This window comes from Notolepis coatsorum, assembly GCF_963971535.1.
Source record: "Notolepis coatsorum genome assembly, chromosome: 11".
NCBI classification, from domain to species: domain Eukaryota; kingdom Metazoa; phylum Chordata; class Actinopteri; order Aulopiformes; family Paralepididae; genus Notolepis; species Notolepis coatsorum.
This window is the reverse complement of record NC_140175.1, coordinates 78160989-78181784: the sequence shown is the minus strand read 5'-3', so window position 1 is coordinate 78181784 and position 20796 is coordinate 78160989. Positions and strand designations below refer to the sequence as shown.

Below are 20796 nucleotides of genomic sequence, written 5' to 3'. Positions count from 1 at the left end.
ACATATCAACACATATCTTTTCATCTAAATAAAACAATTAATTGAGAAACACCCTACAGGTCTGTGCTATCACTGCCAGGAAGCGGAATACATGTTATTATTAATTGTAGTAGGTACCAAAGAGGAAGGGAGATTATGATGGAGGAGCTGAGAGAAGTTCGGAAATATCGTCAATGCAGCAGAGAACATCACGGGAAGAAACAATTTTATCTTCATAAAAGGAAACCGGTTTGTGGGATAAGATTTAATTAAGTGCTCCGACAGAAGATGGCGGCAATGCAACATTATTGGATGCCAACCGCCGTTAAACTCAACAGAAGAAGAGGGAAAATAAGAGGAGGACCAATCAGATGGCTGAGGCGGTGCTCTGCTGGCCAATCAAAACGCGATTGAGATGCATGCAGTCGCTTACCGGAACAAGTGAGTGCTCACTAACCTTTAAACCCAAAGACTCGACTAGCTCTTCACGCGTTATTTTTTAAACCTAGCCGCATTTTGCGGAGACGCTCTCTGATTGGCCACTGACATGTTTGCCCAATCGCGTGACGAGCTGTGTCTTTGCCCATTTCCGGGTCTAACAGCAGCAAACTACCTAACGCCTAGTTTATCACTGGTTAAGCTTAGGCGACTCTTTCGAAGTTGGTTAAGGTTAGAGTTTGGCATCAGGGCTGGTGTTCTATCGCCATGCTCTAAGACAAACTCTAACCTTAACCAACTTCGAAAGAGTGCCTAAACTTAACCAGTGCCGTCAACGGATCTGAGTTTAACCGGTGTAGAAACAGGCGTCGGCCAATCAGAGAGCGTCTCCGCAAAATGCGGCTAGGTTTAAAAATACCGCGTGAAGAGCTGGTCGAGTCTTTGGGTTTAAAGTAAAGGTTAGTGAGCAAGTATGCCTTTCATTGATTTAGAGACCAGTTTGCCAGCTGGCAAGTTCACCGAGGATTTTCTGAAGAAGCTATGCGCCACAACAGCTGCTGTGCTGGGAAAACCGGAGGATGTGAGTTGCTTTAGTTTGTAGCAAGAAGACTTGCTAACTTTACAGCGTGCTGTGTGAGGAGGGGAGTAGGGAGGGCTTTCACCGGTGACGTGTTTTCTGGTTGCTCCTGAGTCTGCAGATTTTGCTGCAGCTATACGATTAGATTAGATTAGATGTAAGTAACAGCAAAGTGCAATACCAATATATAGTGATTAAACTGGAGTATATATAAACGAGTACGTACTACATCTGATGTATGTACAGTATTATGTACAGTGATACATGATACAGGTATACACCATGGTAATAAATCATACAGGCCTGTGGTATAACTACTCTAGTTGTAACTGAGGGGTACAATTCCCTGACTGTATTGATAAGTATGGTATCATTAAACCACTACCGCTTTATGTACTTTAATTACTGGCCATACAGTACACGATATCTAAGTATGATGAACACTTTCCCACATATGAAATCAGGTCCACACAAAGGTAATAGTCAAATATTTAATATATAGCAAAAGGTACATATAATAATTACTTATTACATTTATGATTTGAATTGAATGCTCTTGTAAGGCAAATGAGTACTCGTATGCAAATCAACACTGAATGTCCAATCTCTGGTTACACAGGAAGCAAGTATACAACCTGGCTCTTAGGGGATTATAGCGATGGTCACTTAATGATTATAGCTGGATAATATACTGAAGGGGTCCCGCCGGTTGTAAGCCAGTAGGGGGGGTAGGAGAGCCGTCGGCTGTATCCCGTCTGGTCAACGATTTCCAGGGAGAATTCAGGTACAGAAAACAGTGCCCGTGGAACCTTGATCCACAGATGAATACACTTGGGCTCTCTTGTAGACGATAGCTGTAGCTGTCGCTGTCGGTCCACAACGAAGAAGAAGCGAGGCGACCTCAGTCTGGTCTGAGCGCCGTCTCACCTTGGCTCCTCTCGGGGTAAATCCAACACTCACCGGTGTTGGCGATTATCCGCTCCACAAATCAAAGCACCAAAGCAAATAGATATTCCATGCCGTATAGGGCTCAGCAGTCGTCGGGGTAGGTAATCCAATGTGTAGGTCCACTCGTCCTCGCCCAGAACTCCTCGGATGAAAGCACCACGCGTGGTCTGCCCAGCCTGGTTAAGACTCTAGATAACGCGAGGAAACGATGGGGGTGCTGCTCACTTTAGAACTCTAACCGAACGATGCACCATACATAATAGACTATTATTACTTAATAGAAATACGGTGCCAAACTCTGGCAATTCAGCTATTAATTCGCACGAGGTCTCACTGCTATTCTAAGGCCAAACAGGCCGTACTACACCGCACGCGGTATCGTGGGGTGAGGCTTCACGTCTTGTTACTTAGTTGGGTGGAAGGGTAAAGGACTAAGAGGAATTCTACATTTCTTGCGCCATATTTATATGCACAGTGGACAAGTAGTGCCGCTCTGCTTTCGGTAGCCGTATTCCTGCGCGGAGCTGAGGCTAGTAAAGGCATGTCTCGTCGGTACCTTTGAACTTGAACGCCAGGGGCTTGTCCCTGGCGTCTGGTCCTTTTGTCCAATAAGAGAATGAACTATTATGGGCTGTAGTAGAATAAAGGGATATTCAGTGTATATGTACAAGGAATATACAAGGGATATCAAACGATATACAAATACTATTAAATATATATCCATAAATAAATATATATATTCGGTTTAATCTGATCCTTCACAACACTAGTACTAGAGTAGGTAAACCAGGCCCAGGATATACAGATATAGTATACAGAGAGTTGTATGGGTAGACTATGTTGAGGTAGGTACTACGTAGTAGACAGTGAAAGTAGTAGGTAGGTATTAATTGAGAATAGGCAACAGAGTTCGTACAGTATGGATAACAGAGCCTAGAGTAGGCAATGGGGTTCAGAGTTTATACGGTATGGGGGTGTCGTGGTACAGAGTTAAGAGATTAAAGTGGAAATGAAGCAGTGCGATAAATACATATTCATAGCATCACATTAGTATTTAGATAAGCCACAGAAGAAGTCACGTTATAAAAATAAGCAGTTTCTAAGAAAAAACGATTTGTTGTGTACATTTCTGAAGCATTTAGCATTATGGGCGCGGCCATTTTGTTGCTGACGTCATACCGGGGGTTGGGTGTATACACTCTGGTTAGCTGCCTATATTGAATGGGTCAGTCAGCAAATAAAATGTTGCCTACAAAACAACGGGACCGCGGTGGTTCTGTTTGTATTGCTCCTGGCTGTTCAAACTAATTTTACCATGTGAGAGAGAGGAAAGTTGGTTAATTTCCACAAACTACCAGTGAAAAAAACAGTGTTGTCGACATGTTGGCTCGGGCTGGCTGCACTCAGGCGGCGCGACCAGCCTGTTGGACAGGGAAGGAGGATCTGCAGCGAACACTTCATTGCCTCGGATTATGTTGTTGGGGTGGGATGTTTGTCCAGAAGACCACTAATCAGCTGAAGCCGGACGCGGTTCCCTCTGTCTTCGACAGACAGACCGGCGTTAGCTCTCGGGAGCGATCGCTAGCTAGTTGGCACCAGCCGGGGCCCGGCGTTAGCTCTCGCTAGCTAGCGTTAGCAACCGGAGCGTCGCGGAGCATTCAGCCTGCTGGCTACCTAGACCCACTTCAACCAGCGTCGCGGAGCATTCAGCCTGCTGGCTACCTAGACCCACTTCAACCAGCGTCGCGGAGCATTCAGCCTGCTGGCTACCTAGACCCACTTCAACCAGCGTCGCGGAGCATTCAGCCTGCTGGCTACACAAGCTGTGTAGCCAGCAGGCTGAATGCTCCGCGACGCTCCGGTTGCTAACGCTAGCTAGCGAGAGCTAACGCCGGGCCCCGAGAGCTAACGCCGGTCTGTCTGTCGAAGACCGAGGGAACCGCGTCCGGCTTCAGCTGATTAGTGGTCTTCTGGACAAACATCCCACCCCAACAACATAATCCGAGGCAATGAAGTGTTCGCTGCAGATCCTCCTTCCCTGTCCAACAGGCTGGTCGCGCCGCCTGAGTGCAGCCAGCCCGAGCCAACATGTCGACAACACTGTTTTTTTCACTGGTAGTTTGTGGAAATTAACCAACTTTCCTCTCTCTCACATGGTAAAATTAGTTTGAACAGCCAGGAGCAATACAAACAGAACCACCGCGGTCCCGTTGTTTTGTAGGCAACATTTTATTTGCTGACTGACCCATTCAATATAGGCAGCTAACCAGAGTGTATACTGTTCCTAATTTATGCAAATGACATGTCGTCAGCTTGTGACTGCAACTTGTTCCTGTTTGCGGACGACTCAGCCCTGCTGGTCTCTGACAAGAACAAATTACAGGTTGAAAAAACCCTCAGCTCAGAACTAAGCAAAATCTGCATATGGCTCGCTGATAACAAACTATCATTACACATGGGCAAAACAGAGTCCATTCTCTTCGGTTCAAATAACAAACTCAGCAAGACCGACGGCTTCTCAGTTACAGTGGGTGACAATATTGTCACAAGGAAAGAAGATATTACCTACCTGGGTTCCATCCTAGAGGCAAATCTTTCCTGTGACAAAATGGCATCCAATGTAATAAAAAAAGTCAACCAACGAACTCGTTTCTTGTACCGGATCTCCTCACTGGTAAACAAGAATACCCTGAAGACTCTAGCAGGAGCACTCATTCAAGGGTACTACGACTATGCTTGCACCTCATGGTACCAAAGCACCTCAAAGGCGCTAAAAACAAAATTACAAACATCTCAAAACAAACTGGTCAGACTACTGCTTGACCTTACTCCTAGAACCCACCTCACCCCTGCCCACTTTGACAACCTAGGATGGCTTAGAGTAGACGACAGAGTACAGCAACTTGCAATGGGCCTGGTCTACAAGATACACTACACGACCAAGGTACCCATGTACATGACTAAATACTTCCCAAAGGTCAGTGAATACCACGATCACAACACCAGAGGGAGCTCCACAAATCATGTTAAACCCAGATTCGGCTCAAACAAGGGACTAAACACGTTTCGCAATTATGCCACATCAATGTGGAACGCCCTACCCAAAGCTGTAAAGGAATGTGAATCACTACCCACTTTCAAAAACACTCTCAAAAAACACCTAAGGGAGACTGCAACTCGAAACTGGCCCCTGTAAATGTCCGAACACAACCCCCTCCAATGTACAGTAAATTACCAAGTATGGTCTTGTCAATAATCCAATGTACAGTGTTGTTTGTACAGTTGTACAGTGTCCCCCACCCACCCCTCCTACCCCCCCCCCCCCCCACCCACCCAACCACCTCCAATGTACAGTCCCCACCCACCCCTCCTACCCAACCCCCCCCCCCCCCCCACTCCTACCCAACCCCCCCCCCCCCCCCCCCACTCCTACCCCCCCCCCCCCCCCCCCCCAACCACCTCCAATGTACAGTCCCACCCCCACCTACCCAATCCAATGTACAGTTTCTACACCTAATGTATATACTCTTTTCTTTCTGGACTCTTTTTGTATCACAAATACAGTACTGTAATTGCAAATCTGGTATGTCATAAATGTATAGATGTAGCAGTACTGTCTATCTGTATGTCATGTATGTCATATATGTTACGATGAATTGGAAATGGGGGACCCTGGTGTAAACAAGACGAAAGTCTTTCTCTGGTCTGCATCCCCTTAACAATTGTATGTATTGAGCTGTACTGCACTGTACCCATTCTGCAATCTGTTAATAAAGTTTTCATTCATTCATTCATTCATACACCCAACCCCCGGCATGACGTCAGCCATGACGTCAGCAACAAAATGGCGGCGCCCATGTTGAAAACAGGGATATTATATTATATTTTTCAGACAAATAAGATAGATTTCACATTTGATTATAGAACCCTGTCTTACACAAGGTACACAACAAACAAACTAGGATCACATTGCTCACTGCTTCATCTCCACTTTAATCTGCAGCTATTAAAAACAAAAACAATATTATTTGCTCCTAGCTTCGTCTGTGGACTGTGGTTCATGCAGCTGTGAACCCATGAACAAAGCCTTTTAATATACATTTCTCTTTCTGATAAGGAGAGGTGTTTTGAATTTTTAGCAGTTAAAAAAAGTTAAACCCACTAGCCAAAACGAAACTATTTTAGCACGTTCAATCTGAAAACGATGTGCAACCGTTTTGCTATGGGTGTGACAGTGGTGCTACCAGTCTAGTCGCTTTGGATAAAATATGTAAATAAAAAATTGTAAATGTAAGTCAAGTGTTCTTTTATGAATCCCATTGGGGAGATTTAGGTGTCATAGCAGCAGGGGGAGGGGAGGTACAGGCAGAAACGATGTAATAATAATAGGGTAGAGAACAACATAGGGTACTAATCATAGAGGAATGGTAGAATTTGGTCAATAATAATAGTAATGATAATAATTATGATTGTATACTATACATGGCAGAGTCAGTGCAGTGTTTAGTATAAGAGTCTGACAGTCCTAACAGTTGTCAAGTTATCCAGCCGTCAATTCTCCAAACTATTGTGGTTGTGGAGCCCGATGACTAGTACTGGTATGAAGTACTGGCCGCAGCAGTGACGTCTAACTAGGGCTGGGCGATATGGCCTAAATATGATATCACGATATTTTCTGACCTTTCGGCGATACACGATACGCATCACGATGTTTTTATTTTTTCCCCCAAACAATTCATTATGAGGCTTACCCAGACAGTATTTGAGTTTGCAAGCTAACATTAAAGACAAAATAAAATACCCATGCATTTAGCATTTTTATATTATATATTAGATTTAGATTATTGGATTATTAGATTATATATTGCATATATTTAGCAATGAGATATTATATGATTTAGATATGAAATATGATGAATTGAAAATGGGGGACCCTGATGTAAACAAGACGAAAGTCTTTCTCTGGTCTGCATCCTCCAGTCCACTGTTGATTGTTGTTGTATTGAGCTGTACTGTATTGTACCTATGCTGCAATCTGTTAATAACGTTTATATTCATTCAGTCGGCAAACAGAATCATTTTGATTGACAGTCGCGTCTGCCAATTACGTCACATCGCTTGCACCCGCCCTGCTGTTCTTAGCACCAATCGGCAAGCGCGTATTAATTTTTTACTTCCGCTATTGGAGAGCTCAATGAAAACAACAATGGCAGCGGTAGCTCGCCGCGGCCGACGTTTAGCTTTTAGCTCTGCAGAATGACTAAACGACTGGAGGCATAATGATTTTACTGCAACGGATGTTATAATAAAAGCCTTTCCATACATCTGTCTGATTGAAAACGTTATTAACAGACCGCAGAATGGGCACAACGGAGTCAGCACGGGCTGAGATATGAACGGCTAATGCTTGCTATATCTAGGTCGACCTCGGTCGTTGCTATGTAAATACGCTGATGTTATTGAAAGTGTAACTATATAACGTCAATGCCACAAAACGAATGCCTTTGTTATCATAAGTAGTAACTTTTGATGCAGTAGTGTGTGTGTGGGGCGGCGGCGGCGCTGTTCAAAAGTTTCAACGTGTGGACCAGATTGACGCGACACAAGCCTCTTGGGCAAAACATCACGATATCCACGATACGTTTAAAAAGTGTATCGTTAATGAACTGTACCCGATATTTATATAATATCGTCATATCGCCCAGCCCTACGTCTAACCTGCCATGTTAAACAGGTAGTGGATCCAAAGATGGATCCAACTACAGTCCTTTACAAATGCGTCCCCTGCAGCTTGGTATATGCAACAATAGAAGATATTAAAATTCATTAAATATTTATTTAATCTCGAAAGATCTTTGAGGTCAAGCTCTCATTTACATAAGTACATACTTTTGTCATAAGTACAGATATACAATATTCCATACTAAGTCTTAGTCTACCCTGGAATAAATTAACAATTGTCAATAAATATAAATGTGCATATACAAATATGATTGAAGATGTGAATTAATTAATTAATTAATGAATGATATGCGAGTTCTTGTGCAAAGTGTGCCACAGTATGAGCAGTGTTCAATACCAGTAGTTAAAGTCTACGTTTTGTTGGGCTGAGCGGCCAGTGTCTGTGCATTCTCTGCAACATCCGGTCATTTAGGGTTAGCAATTTGGCTTTTAAAATGTTTTAACGTTAACAAAACATAAAATCCTTTGGTGAAATGCAATATTCCCGATTAACCCCACATGCAGCATCAAGGACAGTAAACGGGAAAAGAAAAGACCATTACTTTTTGCCATAGGTGGGGGTGAAAAATGCACTGGGGCTTGATGTCATAATGATGTGACCGCGCATGTGAGGTCTCAATGTAAAACTTGCCTAAATACCGGTAAACATGTTTGAAAATACATACAAGACTGCACGTGATTGTTGCATGTTATGTTGTTTTCCAGAGGATGAACTTGATGGTGAAACCTGGACTGCCAATGCTCATTGGCGGATCTTGCTCCCCCTGCGTGGTGCTGTCTGTGTCGGCCATTGGCGTCACAGACACCGCAGAGAAGAACAAAGAGCACAGCGCCAAGATTTTCCAGTTTCTCACCGGAGAACTTGGTCTTACTGAAGACAGGTTCGTTTTTCGTAGGTTAGACCCAGTGTTTCCCACAGGATTTTCAGAGACTATGGGGGGTGAACCTCCGACCCTCTAGGGGGGTCCGGGGGCAAGAAATGGAAAATAGAGAAATGAGATGTGGCCCTATGGTTTCAAGTTGTATTATGATATAATAAACCATAATCAAAAGCCAAAAAGTGGGTTATTTACCTACCCCGTTTTTTCGATTGAAAATTAGCATATTTTTTTTGTCTTTTTGGCGGATTTCCACCATTTCCGCCAAAATCACATTTTCATATATATGGCTGCTTGTCTACATCCTGGGACCTCATTCAGACTTACTACCCCTACCTTAACACTTTCAGTGCCAGCCATGCGGTGCCCCGGAACCCCGTTGCGTGCCACCACCCACTTCAATGACAGATCACTCATATTTGCGAACACATAAACTATATCTTAAATTATGGCTATGTGTCTAATATGGCCGTCGCTTATCAATGACTTGTTTGCAGTCAACATTGTCGAAACGGATTGTTTTTTAATCAGTTTATTTCCGTTTTATACCATTTTGAAAAACGCTATTTTTCTTTTAAAGTTTCCGAAAAAAATTAAGATTCTGTGATAAACGCCCTTTACTGGAATACACTGGAATACACAAAACACGTCATTTTTTGGCCTATTTATGAATAGTTTTCAAATAAACGCTAGATTATCGATAGTATATGTGTACTTATGCACGCTATAGAAGCAGGCTGAAAAACCGATTATCTTATTTCCTGATCGCACACACTAGGGTTAGAAATTAACATTTTTTTTCAAGGGCTTTTTTTGCCCCCCTTAATTGCTTTTCGGGGGCTTTTTTTTGTATTTCGGGGGCACAACATTTTTATAATGAAAATTAACATAAAGATTATAAAACATTGTTGACACTTTTTTTACAGTCTTCGTCCCTATGTTTGATAACGTAATGTTAATGTCTCCATATATAGGGCTCTACGCTAACCTTTTTCCCAAGGAGCACATGTGCTCCTAAATAAAATGTTAATAAATAAAATCTAAATACAAATTTAGGAGCACACAGAAATTTAGGAGCACAGTGACAATTGTTCAAGTAACACACACACGCACACGATGTGTGACATCATGGCTTGGTTTCATGTTTTGAGGTACCTTCAATTATCTGTAAATAATACATACATACTCTATCTAAATAGATTAAATATTATTGTCCCTGAGTGAGGGCAAGTTGTGTTGTTGTCTTGATATAATAACCGGTTGCCTCTGGATCAACGAATGTCTAATATTGAATAATATTATTAGATATTTTATTTTTAACATCCCTAATTCCAACAGTCAAGAAGCTTGTTTCAAATTGATGAAAAACCCCACACACGCAACGTTTGTGAGTATAGGCTCTGGCCAGATCGATCAATGAAATACGTTGCGCGCTCAGCGCTGTGGAATGAAGGAAATGCGCATCGGGATCGGATTTGGATGTTATTCTTTTGGAGTTGTGTTACAAATGGAATGGTCTTTCCCCGCCGAACACAAGTTACTTAACGTTACACAGAACACAGGTCGCGCTATGCAGATGCTTAGCTTGCTAACGTTAAGATAGCAGTGTAATGCTTGATGAGAGCAGAGCGCTCTCTCTGTGTTCGCAGGAATCGCAGCACCTCTCAAGTGCCTGTAACACGCAGCGGGCCCCGCCTCCCTCCTCCTTGGAACAAACATTCCACCCAAAAACTGAATTTCAGTCCAGTTTCAATCTGAACTATTAACAGCGGAGCTGTTTTGTAATCTTCACAATCACTCGTCTGTCTCGCACACTGCAAGTAAATGATTTTTCCGGTTTGCACACACACATATTATTAGGGGCAATACGAGGGAAATGCTCGCACTGTAGAGCATATATATAATTATATATATAATTAGTAAACTGTCCGGGGCTTTTTTTGCCCCCCTTAACTGATGTTCGAGGGCATTTGGTCAATTTTCGAGGGCATTTTGCCCCAAGCCCCCGTTAATTTCGAACCCTGGCACACACACAGACACACATATGGCACACGCTGATATATATGTGAAAATACCTCTGATTATCCCAAGACTGGTAAAATAGATTCCTTACCTCAGATCAGATGTTATCCAAAAAGATTATTCCAATTCCTGATCGCCATTCCAAATATCGATCGCGTTTATTGATCCAACGCTGGGTACTGGAAACACACATTCTCCGCTGTTCTGGTGGTGGTGGGCAATGACTTCGATCGTCTCCGGTTACTTGTCTGACAAGTAAAATGTGGAAGCAGGACTTTTTTTTCTCCATGCGTTTCATTCAATCCAATCCAAAGGGGTGCAGTACCATCCGGAGAGACTATAGGGGGCGGTATTTTCCCTGTTCGAGTTTAGACAGATCCCCACTGGTAACGTGAGGCTAGATTGATGAAAAATGTATGGAAATCGATAAAATAAAAAAAAGATTAAAAACTAGATCTCTCGTCGGCTGGCACTCAACGGTTGGCATGAACTAACGAGAAATCTCGTCGTTGGCACTGAAAGTGTACAAAATGGAACGTGATTTGACATTACATTGCATGATTGATTTTTCCACAAATAGGAACAACATAATAATAATGATGATAAATAAATAAGTAAGTGCAAAACAGGACAGAACAGTGAGACAACAATAAGACAGTAAAGTGCAGTGGTAGGGGACATGGAAACAGTGCAGCACAGTTCAAGTCCAGAGGTCCAGCCCTAGCAGCTCGCCATAGAGGGGGGGAGGGGGTGATAGACCCGACAAACACTGTGATAGACCCTCTAAACACTGACAGACCCTCTAAACCAGTGGTCACCAACCCGTCGATTGCGATCGACTGGTCGATCTTTGAGACTTTCCCTGTAGATCTTTCCCTGAAAAAAAAAATATTTATTTTTAATTCTTTTTGGATTACAGAAAATTATCACTAAAGTGCTATCTGTTGCAGCTGCACACTTCATGTCAGGGACCCGATTGACATCAATACTGTAAATTGTGATCAGACTATTGGAATATTCTTTTTGGGATACCTCCTAGTAAAGTTAATAAAGGTAAGGACTATGTGACATCAATCCTACTTTGATCCAACAATGATTTCACATCGATCGCAACGATCATATGTAACGTACTCCAAAACGTATGCCGTTGCTGACGATCAAAGCATCAAAAAACGACCCCCGCCCCACCTTTCATGCATTCATGATGAAACATAATAACTATTATATACCTTTGATTTGGAAATAGTAGCGTGTCCAGGCGGCGTCTATGCCTTCTACAACGCTGTTCGGTTTCCGCGTTGCCGTTTTGCGCTCTGATTGGCCGAGCGCGCGCATGCGCACGAGCCGCGACGCGGCCCTCAGCCGTGCTGCGATAAGGCTTTCGCCAGCGGGGAGAGGGGCGCCGCAAGCGGCATCGCTGCGCTCATCAACGACCCTCCGTGCTCCGGCTTTCAACAGCGGGGAGAGTATTATGGGGCTTATGCCGCGAAGCAGTAACACACATAGTTGCAATGCATCTGTCAGTCGTACTTAACTATGTGTTCACTGTTGTGTTACTGCTTCGCGGCATAAGCCCCATAATACTCTCCCCGCTGTTGAAAGCCGGAGCACGGAGGGTCGTTGATGAGTGCAGCGATGCCGCTCACGGCGCCCCTCTCCCCGCTGGCGAAAGCCTTATCGCAGCACGGCTGAGGGGCGGCGATGAAGCCTGAGTCGCGCGCCAGGCAGCAATACTAAGCTCCAGTTAACCTAATTTATACCGTAAGCAATCATTTAAAAAATATACCGTTAACTGGAATATGTTGTTTCTTTACACATATGTTGGATTATGTAATTGGTTTGTCATGACAAACCAATAAAAAATCGTGCGACTCGGGCTTCATCGCCGCCCCTCAGCTGTGCTGCGATAAGGCTTTCGCCAGCGGGGAGAGGGGCGCCGTGAGCGGCATCGCTGCACTCATCAACGACCCTCCGTGCTCCGGCTTTCAACAGCGGGGAGAGTATTATGGGGCTTATGCCGCGAAGCAGTAACACAACAGTGAACACATAGTTAAGTACGACTGACAGATGCATTGCAACTATGTGTGTTACTGCTTCGCGGCATAAGCCCCATAATACTCTCCCGCTGTTGAAAGCCGGAGCACGGAGGGTCGTTGATGAGCGCAGCGATGCCGCTCGCGGTAGCCCCTCTCCCCGCTGGCGAAAGCCTTATCGCAGCACGGCTGAGGGCCGCGTTGCGGCTCATGCGCATGCGCGCGCTCAGCTAATCAGAGCGCAAAACGGCAACGCGGAAACCGAACAGCGTTGTAGAAGGCATAGACGCTAGAGCCATATGAAATCCGCGTTCACGGAATCGCGGACGGAATCGCGGAATTAACCAATAAAAATGGAATCAACTGCAAAACGTGGAATATTGCAGAATTTGGCCTAATCTGGACTGAAATTTCGTTTTTGGGTGGAACGTTTGGTGCACACGCAACCGGGGAGGCGGGGACTCTACAGCGTGTTACACACAACACAGCCGCGGTGCTCAAGCGTCTGGCTGCTTCAGTGTTAACATCGTCAAGAAGCTAAACAATTCCACAATAAGCCCTCAATTCAGAGCAGAACAGTATCCTAATGACTTTTATGCCTCCGGTGATAAGGTGTTTTGCTAATTCTGTCAACGTTCCGTGGACTGGACCCGCAAAAACACTTGCGACACTATTGTGATTAAATAGCTATAACATTAGGACGTTTAGCTTCTAGCTAAATCTAGTGCACCCATCCATTTGTTTAATGCAAACGATTGCCATTATACACTGTCCTTTATAAACGAAATAAACTAAACTAAAGGTGCCTAAATTATGCATTACTATATTTCATCACAATATAATAGATATAGCTAGGTTACTGACATTGTCATTGTGATAATGTCAGTAGTAGCTAGCTGTATCTATTGTTTACACTTGAAATATGTATTTTTATTTTGTCACAATATTAATTGAAAAATATTGTGTAAAATTGAACTGTATTTCTGAGTTGCAGCACTTAAAAACATTAAATGGACTGTTATATCTTATTCAATTGTGGACATTTATTCATTCCCACTTATTAGACACTATTTCTGATGGTAAAATGAGCATAAAAGGCAAAATACAGAATTCTGAAATATTAAAACGGAAAAAATGGAATTTGGGAAAAAATAAAATGGAATTTGGAAAATAATAAAACGGATTTCATATGGCTCTAATAGACGCATCCAGGCGAGCAGCGCGAACGCTTTTAGCAAAATTCACATATCGCTCCATAACAGTTACCAGGAATTAGCCAGGATCACTATGAAACTATACTATATTCACCACGGTATAACACGCAAATGTATACATGAAAAAATTATTTTTCACATGTTGAACGAGGGATAGTTAATGTGAAATGAGCCATAGTATTGTCTCCATAGCTATAATATAGAATATAGATATAGCCCTGCAAACAACGCAACGCACAGTGAAAATCCCCATCTCTTACAGCGGTGTAAGAGATTGAGTACAAGGATAACTAAAACGGCTGGCGCTGAAAGTGTTAATAACAGCTCAATTAAATTATGTAGATGGGGGCTGCCTCGTCCTCTAACCACCACAGGATGGCGATGGAGTATTGCACACAAAAAACAATGCAGCACATCAGTCCCTGATAGTGCAACTTGAGTGACGGATGGTACCCCCTAGGGCTGGGCGATATGGCCTAAAAATTAAATCTCTGATTATTTAAAAAATAAAATCTGATTTACGATTTTAATCGATTCTTTTCTCTTGAAAACTAGAAATCATTCAAATAACCTTTGTTTTTATTTGACACAAAAAATATCAAACCAAGATGAATTTCCCTATTGGGATTGAAGTGCAAACCTAACTTTCACCAATCTTAACTTAAAAAAAAATATTATTATATATATATAAAAGGTTACTCTTGATCAAACAAAGATGAATGTCCCTATTGGTATTAATTGTGAAATAACTTGCTTTTTCACCAAACTTCACTTAAAACAAATAAAAGGTGCCTCTTTATCATCAAACAAGAATGAATTTCCCTATTGGGATTAATAAAGTGCAAATCTAACTTTCACCAAACATAACTTTTTGTCAAATAAAAAAAAGGTGACTCTTAAAAAAAAGTTTTAAATTTTTTATCGATTTGAATTTTTCAAAATCGTCCTAAATCATTCATTCGAATTAATCTATTAATCGCCCAGCCCTAGTACCCCCAACAGAAGAACAGTGATGCTGTTCTCTCAAAATAAGCCATTTGCTAGCTCATAATGTGAGGTTAATGTTACATAACACTGAAAGACACTTACACTTTATATTTATTGATAAAGGATTTGCACTACAACTCGTACACCTACTGTGAATTGTACCTAAACTGCACCTCGTCCATTTATGCCTTGCACTATATAGTATTGTATATTAGTACACTGCACAGTATTGTATATTGTATGGTAACTACGTCTACGAACATTGTACATATGTCTAAACTGAACACTGTGACCTCTTTTTTTTCTTCTAATTTTTACTATGTTTTTATTTCATACTTATCTTGTCATGCACAGTCTCTGGAGCGCAACAGTAAGAAGCATTTTGTACAAAAGTATTCTGTACTTCTGTATGACAACTATTAAAGAAACTTGAAACTTGAAACTTGAAAGATGACATGGTGGGCTGGAGTCATAGAAGAAGCAGGGCAGGGACGTGCACAGGACTTTAGAGGGGCAGGTGCTCAAATGCTGAAAAGGGCACTTTTTGGGGGCCCTTTTTGGGTGGGCGGCCCCCTTTTAATGCTTTTTGGGGGGTTTTGGTGATCAAATATTGAATATTTAACTATAATAATCAGTGCAGGAGCTCACTTATCCTTGAAAGACACTTTTATCACTGACTTAAAAGGCCCATACATCTCCATAAATGTTCAGGGGGGAGGGAATAAGTGCTTGGGCATAAGAAAATATATTGTTTGGTTCCTGTTGGTTGTCAGTTAAGGCCATGGGTAGGTAGGGAATTTATTTAATTTTTTATTGTATTTTTTCCCACGGCGACTATGGACAGGGAATTTCTTTATTTAATTAAAATGTCCACGACAACATGGATGCATGTACTCTGCCAGCATGTTTAATATCCATAATACTAAAGGTTTGACTAAGATTTGTATGAAACTATTGTAATTTTTTTTTTTTTTTTTTTTTTTTAACTCATAAAATAAATTGGGTCGCACCTAAATCGGCAGGGTCGGTCGGCAACCGGAACCAAACCATTTTTTCTTTTAGGCCTTACCCTACAGACCCCAAGAAGTGCTGTATATTCTGTATTGTTTAATATAAATGCATTTTTTATTCCAATCCCGATTTGTATTTAAGATTCCCAAATCCCATCGGACTTGACTTCTTCGTGTCCCTCAGTGAGTGTAATACCAGCATTCAACTGTATGCGCCACAGCGGTTTCTATCATCATCATCACCACCACCCACGCTATGCATAAAATATATAGATCCGCGGAGAGGCACTCTGAGGAGGCCGTGCAAACTGCAATGGAATACGGGGCATCTCTCTCTCTTTACCTAATATTTAGATTCTATCATAAAAAAAAAAAAAAAAAGGGCAGGTGCTCGAGCACCCCTTGGGCTCTATGTGTGCACGTGCCTGAAGCAGGGTGACCTATCCTTACACCCCCTCCACTCAAAAATGTGTTTCTACAGTTAACTCTTTTTGGAGGCATGGCTTTGACTGTACATATTGTTATTTGTGCAGAACTTGTAACCAGAGTGCCATTTTCACATTCTTCCACTGGGGGGGGGGGGGGGGGGGGGGGTTCTCTATACTTCCTCAATCTGAACCTATCATGGGTGCTATTTTTCAGTGAATTAGTCATAACAAGGTTGTGTGAGCTAAGCGGTTTTGTGTTTGGGTGAAACACATTTTTTGCCAGCCGTTTAGGTGGCTAGCGAGGCTTTTATTCAAGATTCTATGTTGTTTTTAGTCTAAAAAGTAGTAGTTTCCGCTGCATCTCATTGAGCAGTAAATAACACGGCACAATGATTCAATATCTTCTGATGACATCACTGGAAGACAAACCTCATTAACTCTCAACAACTGAATAACTGTGAGATTATGTGCATAATAAATCACCATTGTTTTTTCTGTGAAGTGCCCCTTTAATACCTTTAATGCGTTGTGCGCCAGAAACGAGTTAACTCATTTTTGGGATCAATATTTCATTTTTTCGACATGGCATTCATAATTCATCCAGCCTCCCTTCGGGACTGCAGCTGGACCCTGTCTGATATTGCAACGCCTCAATACCGCCGCCTGGTGGATGTCGGGCGAGTTACACTCCAAGCCAAACCGGAAATGGCGCTCGGTGCATCGAGGAAATTCCTCCGGCAGTAATATCTTGTAACGTGGGTCTAGATACACACTCGAGTGCATGGGATCGCTTTCGAAACGCAATAATCAATATGATTTCGACGTTTATTGCGTCATACAAACGGGAAATGGATCTAGCAGATCAACGTCAAATAATTGGAATATTTTTCCTCCAGTCTCATTGGCGAACGGTAAGAGGAATATAACGTTATTTTCAGCCCGATTGTTTATTCATTTCACGGCAATCCATCTGATCAACATATCAACCCATACTAAATAAAGCCGTTACTGACGATCAAGGAATTATAAACGACCCCCCCCCCCCCCCTTTCCTTCACGCATGATGAAGCATAATGTATACCGATCATATACATTTGAATTTTTTAATATAGCGTGTATAGGAAAGAAACGCCAATCGATAATCTATCATATGCGTCAGGGCCTATAACTTGCGTTTTAGGAATTACTGCAGAAAACCTTAAAAACATACTTATATTCTCGACGGTATTAAGTATTAACACAACAATGTATGAATGAAAAAATATAACGTTCCCACATCCGGAACGATAGATACCCGATGTTGAATGGGCCATAGTAATGTCGATATAGCTATAATATTTAAAAAGTTATAGCCCTGCAAAGAAGGTAAACATCTCCATAGGGTTACAGCACTGGCAGACTGGGCATAAGGATGGGCATACTGCGTGGCAGACAATGTGTTAAAGGTGCTATATAGATAACATGTTTATGTAGAGTAATCTTTTTTTGTGTGTAAATAATACATCCACTAAGCGAATGTATTGATGAATGAATTCATCATTTAAAAAATGTTGGCGGGTCCAAAAGGAATGTTGTTTACATGTCCAGGCATGTATCCCCTCCCTACTTCCCATATCCTCACGTGGAAAGCACCTGGTTGGTTAAATTACATGCTGGTGCTGTAGTATGACATCTAGTGGCTCAATGTTATCTATAGCACCTTTTTAAATAATAAATAGACTTGAGCTGTGAGACTTGATATTGTTTAAAATTAACTATTTAAAAAACTTTAAATATAAAAAAAAACAATATAAAAAGAAAACACACAATATGATATACAGATACATATATGTATGCAGGTAGATATGTGTATATGTGTGTGTGTATATATATATATATATATATATATATATATATATATACAATTATAAATATTATATCTAGCCCAGCCTTGTGCCAGACACTTTGGAGGTCATTTTCATGTGTCAATAGCCACGTTTCCCTCCAGGTATTTTTATGCGCAATTTGAATTATTGCATTAGTAAAAGCTGGATGGAAATGGCAAAAGTTCCAAAATGTTTGCAAAAATGTTTCCAGACTGGATTTTTGATATGTTGAAAAAAAAATAAAAAAATCCCTAAACTCTGTTTTTCTCCCAGTGCACGTCTAGGAAAATGACCGGTTGTACTTGTGTTGTACTTGTATTTCCCAGGATAGTGATCCTTTTCTATGCGCTTGAGCCTCATCAGGTGGGGAAGAAAGGAACCGTCATGAGCTTCCTGTGAATCCCTTTGACGTCAAGACACTCCCATCAAGTCCATTCCACAATGCTGATCGAGAGAAAGAACCAATAAATCAGCAACTTGTGAATGACGTGATGGATGTAGAGATCTAGCCCAGTGCATTAAGAATATTTTTGGGTAAATTGTTAGGGTTATGCGATATGGCCAACATATTCGTTTTGACGGTACAGCAGTATTTTACATTTAGTTTTCCAGTACAAATTACAATTTGATGACATATAATGTATTTTATCTTGTAATACAATTGTCATGGTGTTGTTTAATTTAAAATTGTCTGTTTTTACATATATATATATATATATATATATATAGATATCATAATTCATACCTTTTCATGGATCCATAATGGTATGCCTTCATATTTGGTGCACCTCCCAGCCCTAATATATATTATAATTCCTAGACTAGGCACTTAAAGGCTACTTATGTAATTTGCATATTTAGTCTACTTGGAACTAATAAGACTACTTCACTAGCATTACACTTGCAGATGATCTTACATCAAATATTTTAATAAAGAAATTGCTGAGTTAAATAGATTTTGTGGTTCTATATTTTCAATAAAGACATTGCTGAGATAGAATGGATTTGTGGTTCTATATTTTCAACAAAGACATTGCTGAGATAGAACTGATTTAGGGTTGCCTGCTGCCTATTATACCACACTACCGCCTTAAATCCACAGAAAACAAATCATTTTCCGCTGCTCCCCGACTCTGGAATCATCCCATTACACATCAAAGAAGCCCCATCCGTAGAAACCGTAGAAGTCTCACCTCAAAACCCACCTGTTCAATCTTGCATACCCTCACTCCTGACCCCCAACCCCTGCATCACTTACATTTTCACATCTGTATTATTATTTATTAAAAAAAATGTCTCTCTTGTCTTGTATAAGCTGTCTCCCTCTCTGTATTATTCCCACCATGTCGTCATTGTGAAAGTCCATGTACTGTGTTTGTCCGTATGCTATAATGCCATGTATGTAAAGCGCTTTGAGATGCCTAATGTAAGGCGCTATATAAAATAAATATTACTATACTATATCGGCTGCATTAGAAAAAGTTAAATGGGTAAGTAATGACATGTAAAATAATGTAAAGGACTTACATATTTCTCTAGGTCTTGTTAGGCTATTAAATGCCCTGTATATGGATTTTGATATTCTTAAAGGTGCTATAGATCAAATGTTATGTAGTTATACAGAGCTTTTAGAAAGGTGCAGAATAAAACTATTGCTTTTCCCCCAAAATAATGATTGCTTAATGAATTTATCATTTAAAAGATGTTTGCGTGCACAAAATGAACGTTGTTTGCATGTATCCCCTACCCAGGGGCGTAGCTGGGGGGGGGGGGGGGGTAGCTTAGGATGATTCCAATTTTTTTTTTTTTTTTTTTTTATACTAGACATCACTCAGATGTATTATTGATGCTCTCATTGATACTATGTTTGTTTCTGAAGTGTGTGTGTGTGAGATATATAGAGAGAGAGGGGGGGCTTTGGTAGACTATTGCATTGGTCCATTCATTGAAGATGAACGCAATGCGACATCCTTTACTAGGCTCACCCACCAACAGTGCAGGTGCTGAACTGCTGATCCGAATGTATAGGTAAAAACCATATTATTATCAAAAAAAAAATGGCCAAAAAAAATTCTGCTCGCGTGCTTACGCGCGCTCGCATTCACTGGGGGCCTACAAATACATTCTTTCATGGGGCCCAGAATCTGGAGCTACACCCCTGCCCCTACCTATTCCCATTTCCCCACTTTGATGCACCTGATTGGATCAATTACATGCTGGAGCTCTAGTGTGACATCTAGAATATAATAGAAATCCTTTAATAATACAGAGGGAAATTCGGCACTACAGATCGCTCACATTGAACAATAATAAACATTTAGGTAGTCGATAGGACCAAAATAAGAATAATAAAATACGGTCCAGGTTATACATTCTAAAATCTTAAATATACAACTATCCAACCAAAAATATACAGTCAAATGTACAGTAATAAGGCAACTGGAGTTGTGTCAGGGGGAGGGACGACAGAGACTAGCCGGCCGCTGTGTCAAACCTGTAAAACAGGTTTAGCTCATTAGCCCTGTCCACGTCTCCATCCACTCCCCTCCCCCCACCGGTTATGGACTGCATTCTATACCGCCATCATACAAAGCATACTCAATCACAGTCTGGTATGGTTCTGCACAAAAACTCTCCATTCAAAAACATCAGCGCATCATTAACAAGGCCTCCAA

At 41.5% G+C, this 20796-nt stretch overlaps 1 protein-coding gene across 1 annotated transcript; it reads left to right on the top strand.

Moving 5' to 3' along the window:
• Positions 1 to 781: 781 nt before the first annotated feature.
• On the top strand, positions 782 to 19547 carry ddt (D-dopachrome tautomerase). The gene is made up of 3 exons (XM_084324382.1): positions 782 to 997; positions 8390 to 8565; positions 18448 to 19547. Exons 1-3 carry the CDS (start codon positions 890 to 892, stop codon positions 18518 to 18520), a joined length of 357 nt encoding a protein of 118 aa, XP_084180508.1. The 5' UTR covers positions 782 to 889; the 3' UTR covers positions 18521 to 19547.
• The last annotated feature ends 1249 nt before the right edge of the window (positions 19548 to 20796 follow it).

Bases quoted from the DNA above. Each gene is read 5' to 3' on its own strand.
- ddt (XM_084324382.1), top strand. From the start codon at position 890: ATGCCTTTCATTGATTTAGAGACCAGTTTGCCAGCTGGCAAGTTCACC. The intron at 998-8,389 runs GTGAGTTGCTTT...GTTGTTTTCCAG, and splicing joins TGCTGGGAAAACCGGAGGAT to AGGATGAACTTGATGGTGAA. The intron at 8,566-18,447 runs GTTCGTTTTTCG...TGTATTTCCCAG, and splicing joins CTTGGTCTTACTGAAGACAG to GATAGTGATCCTTTTCTATG.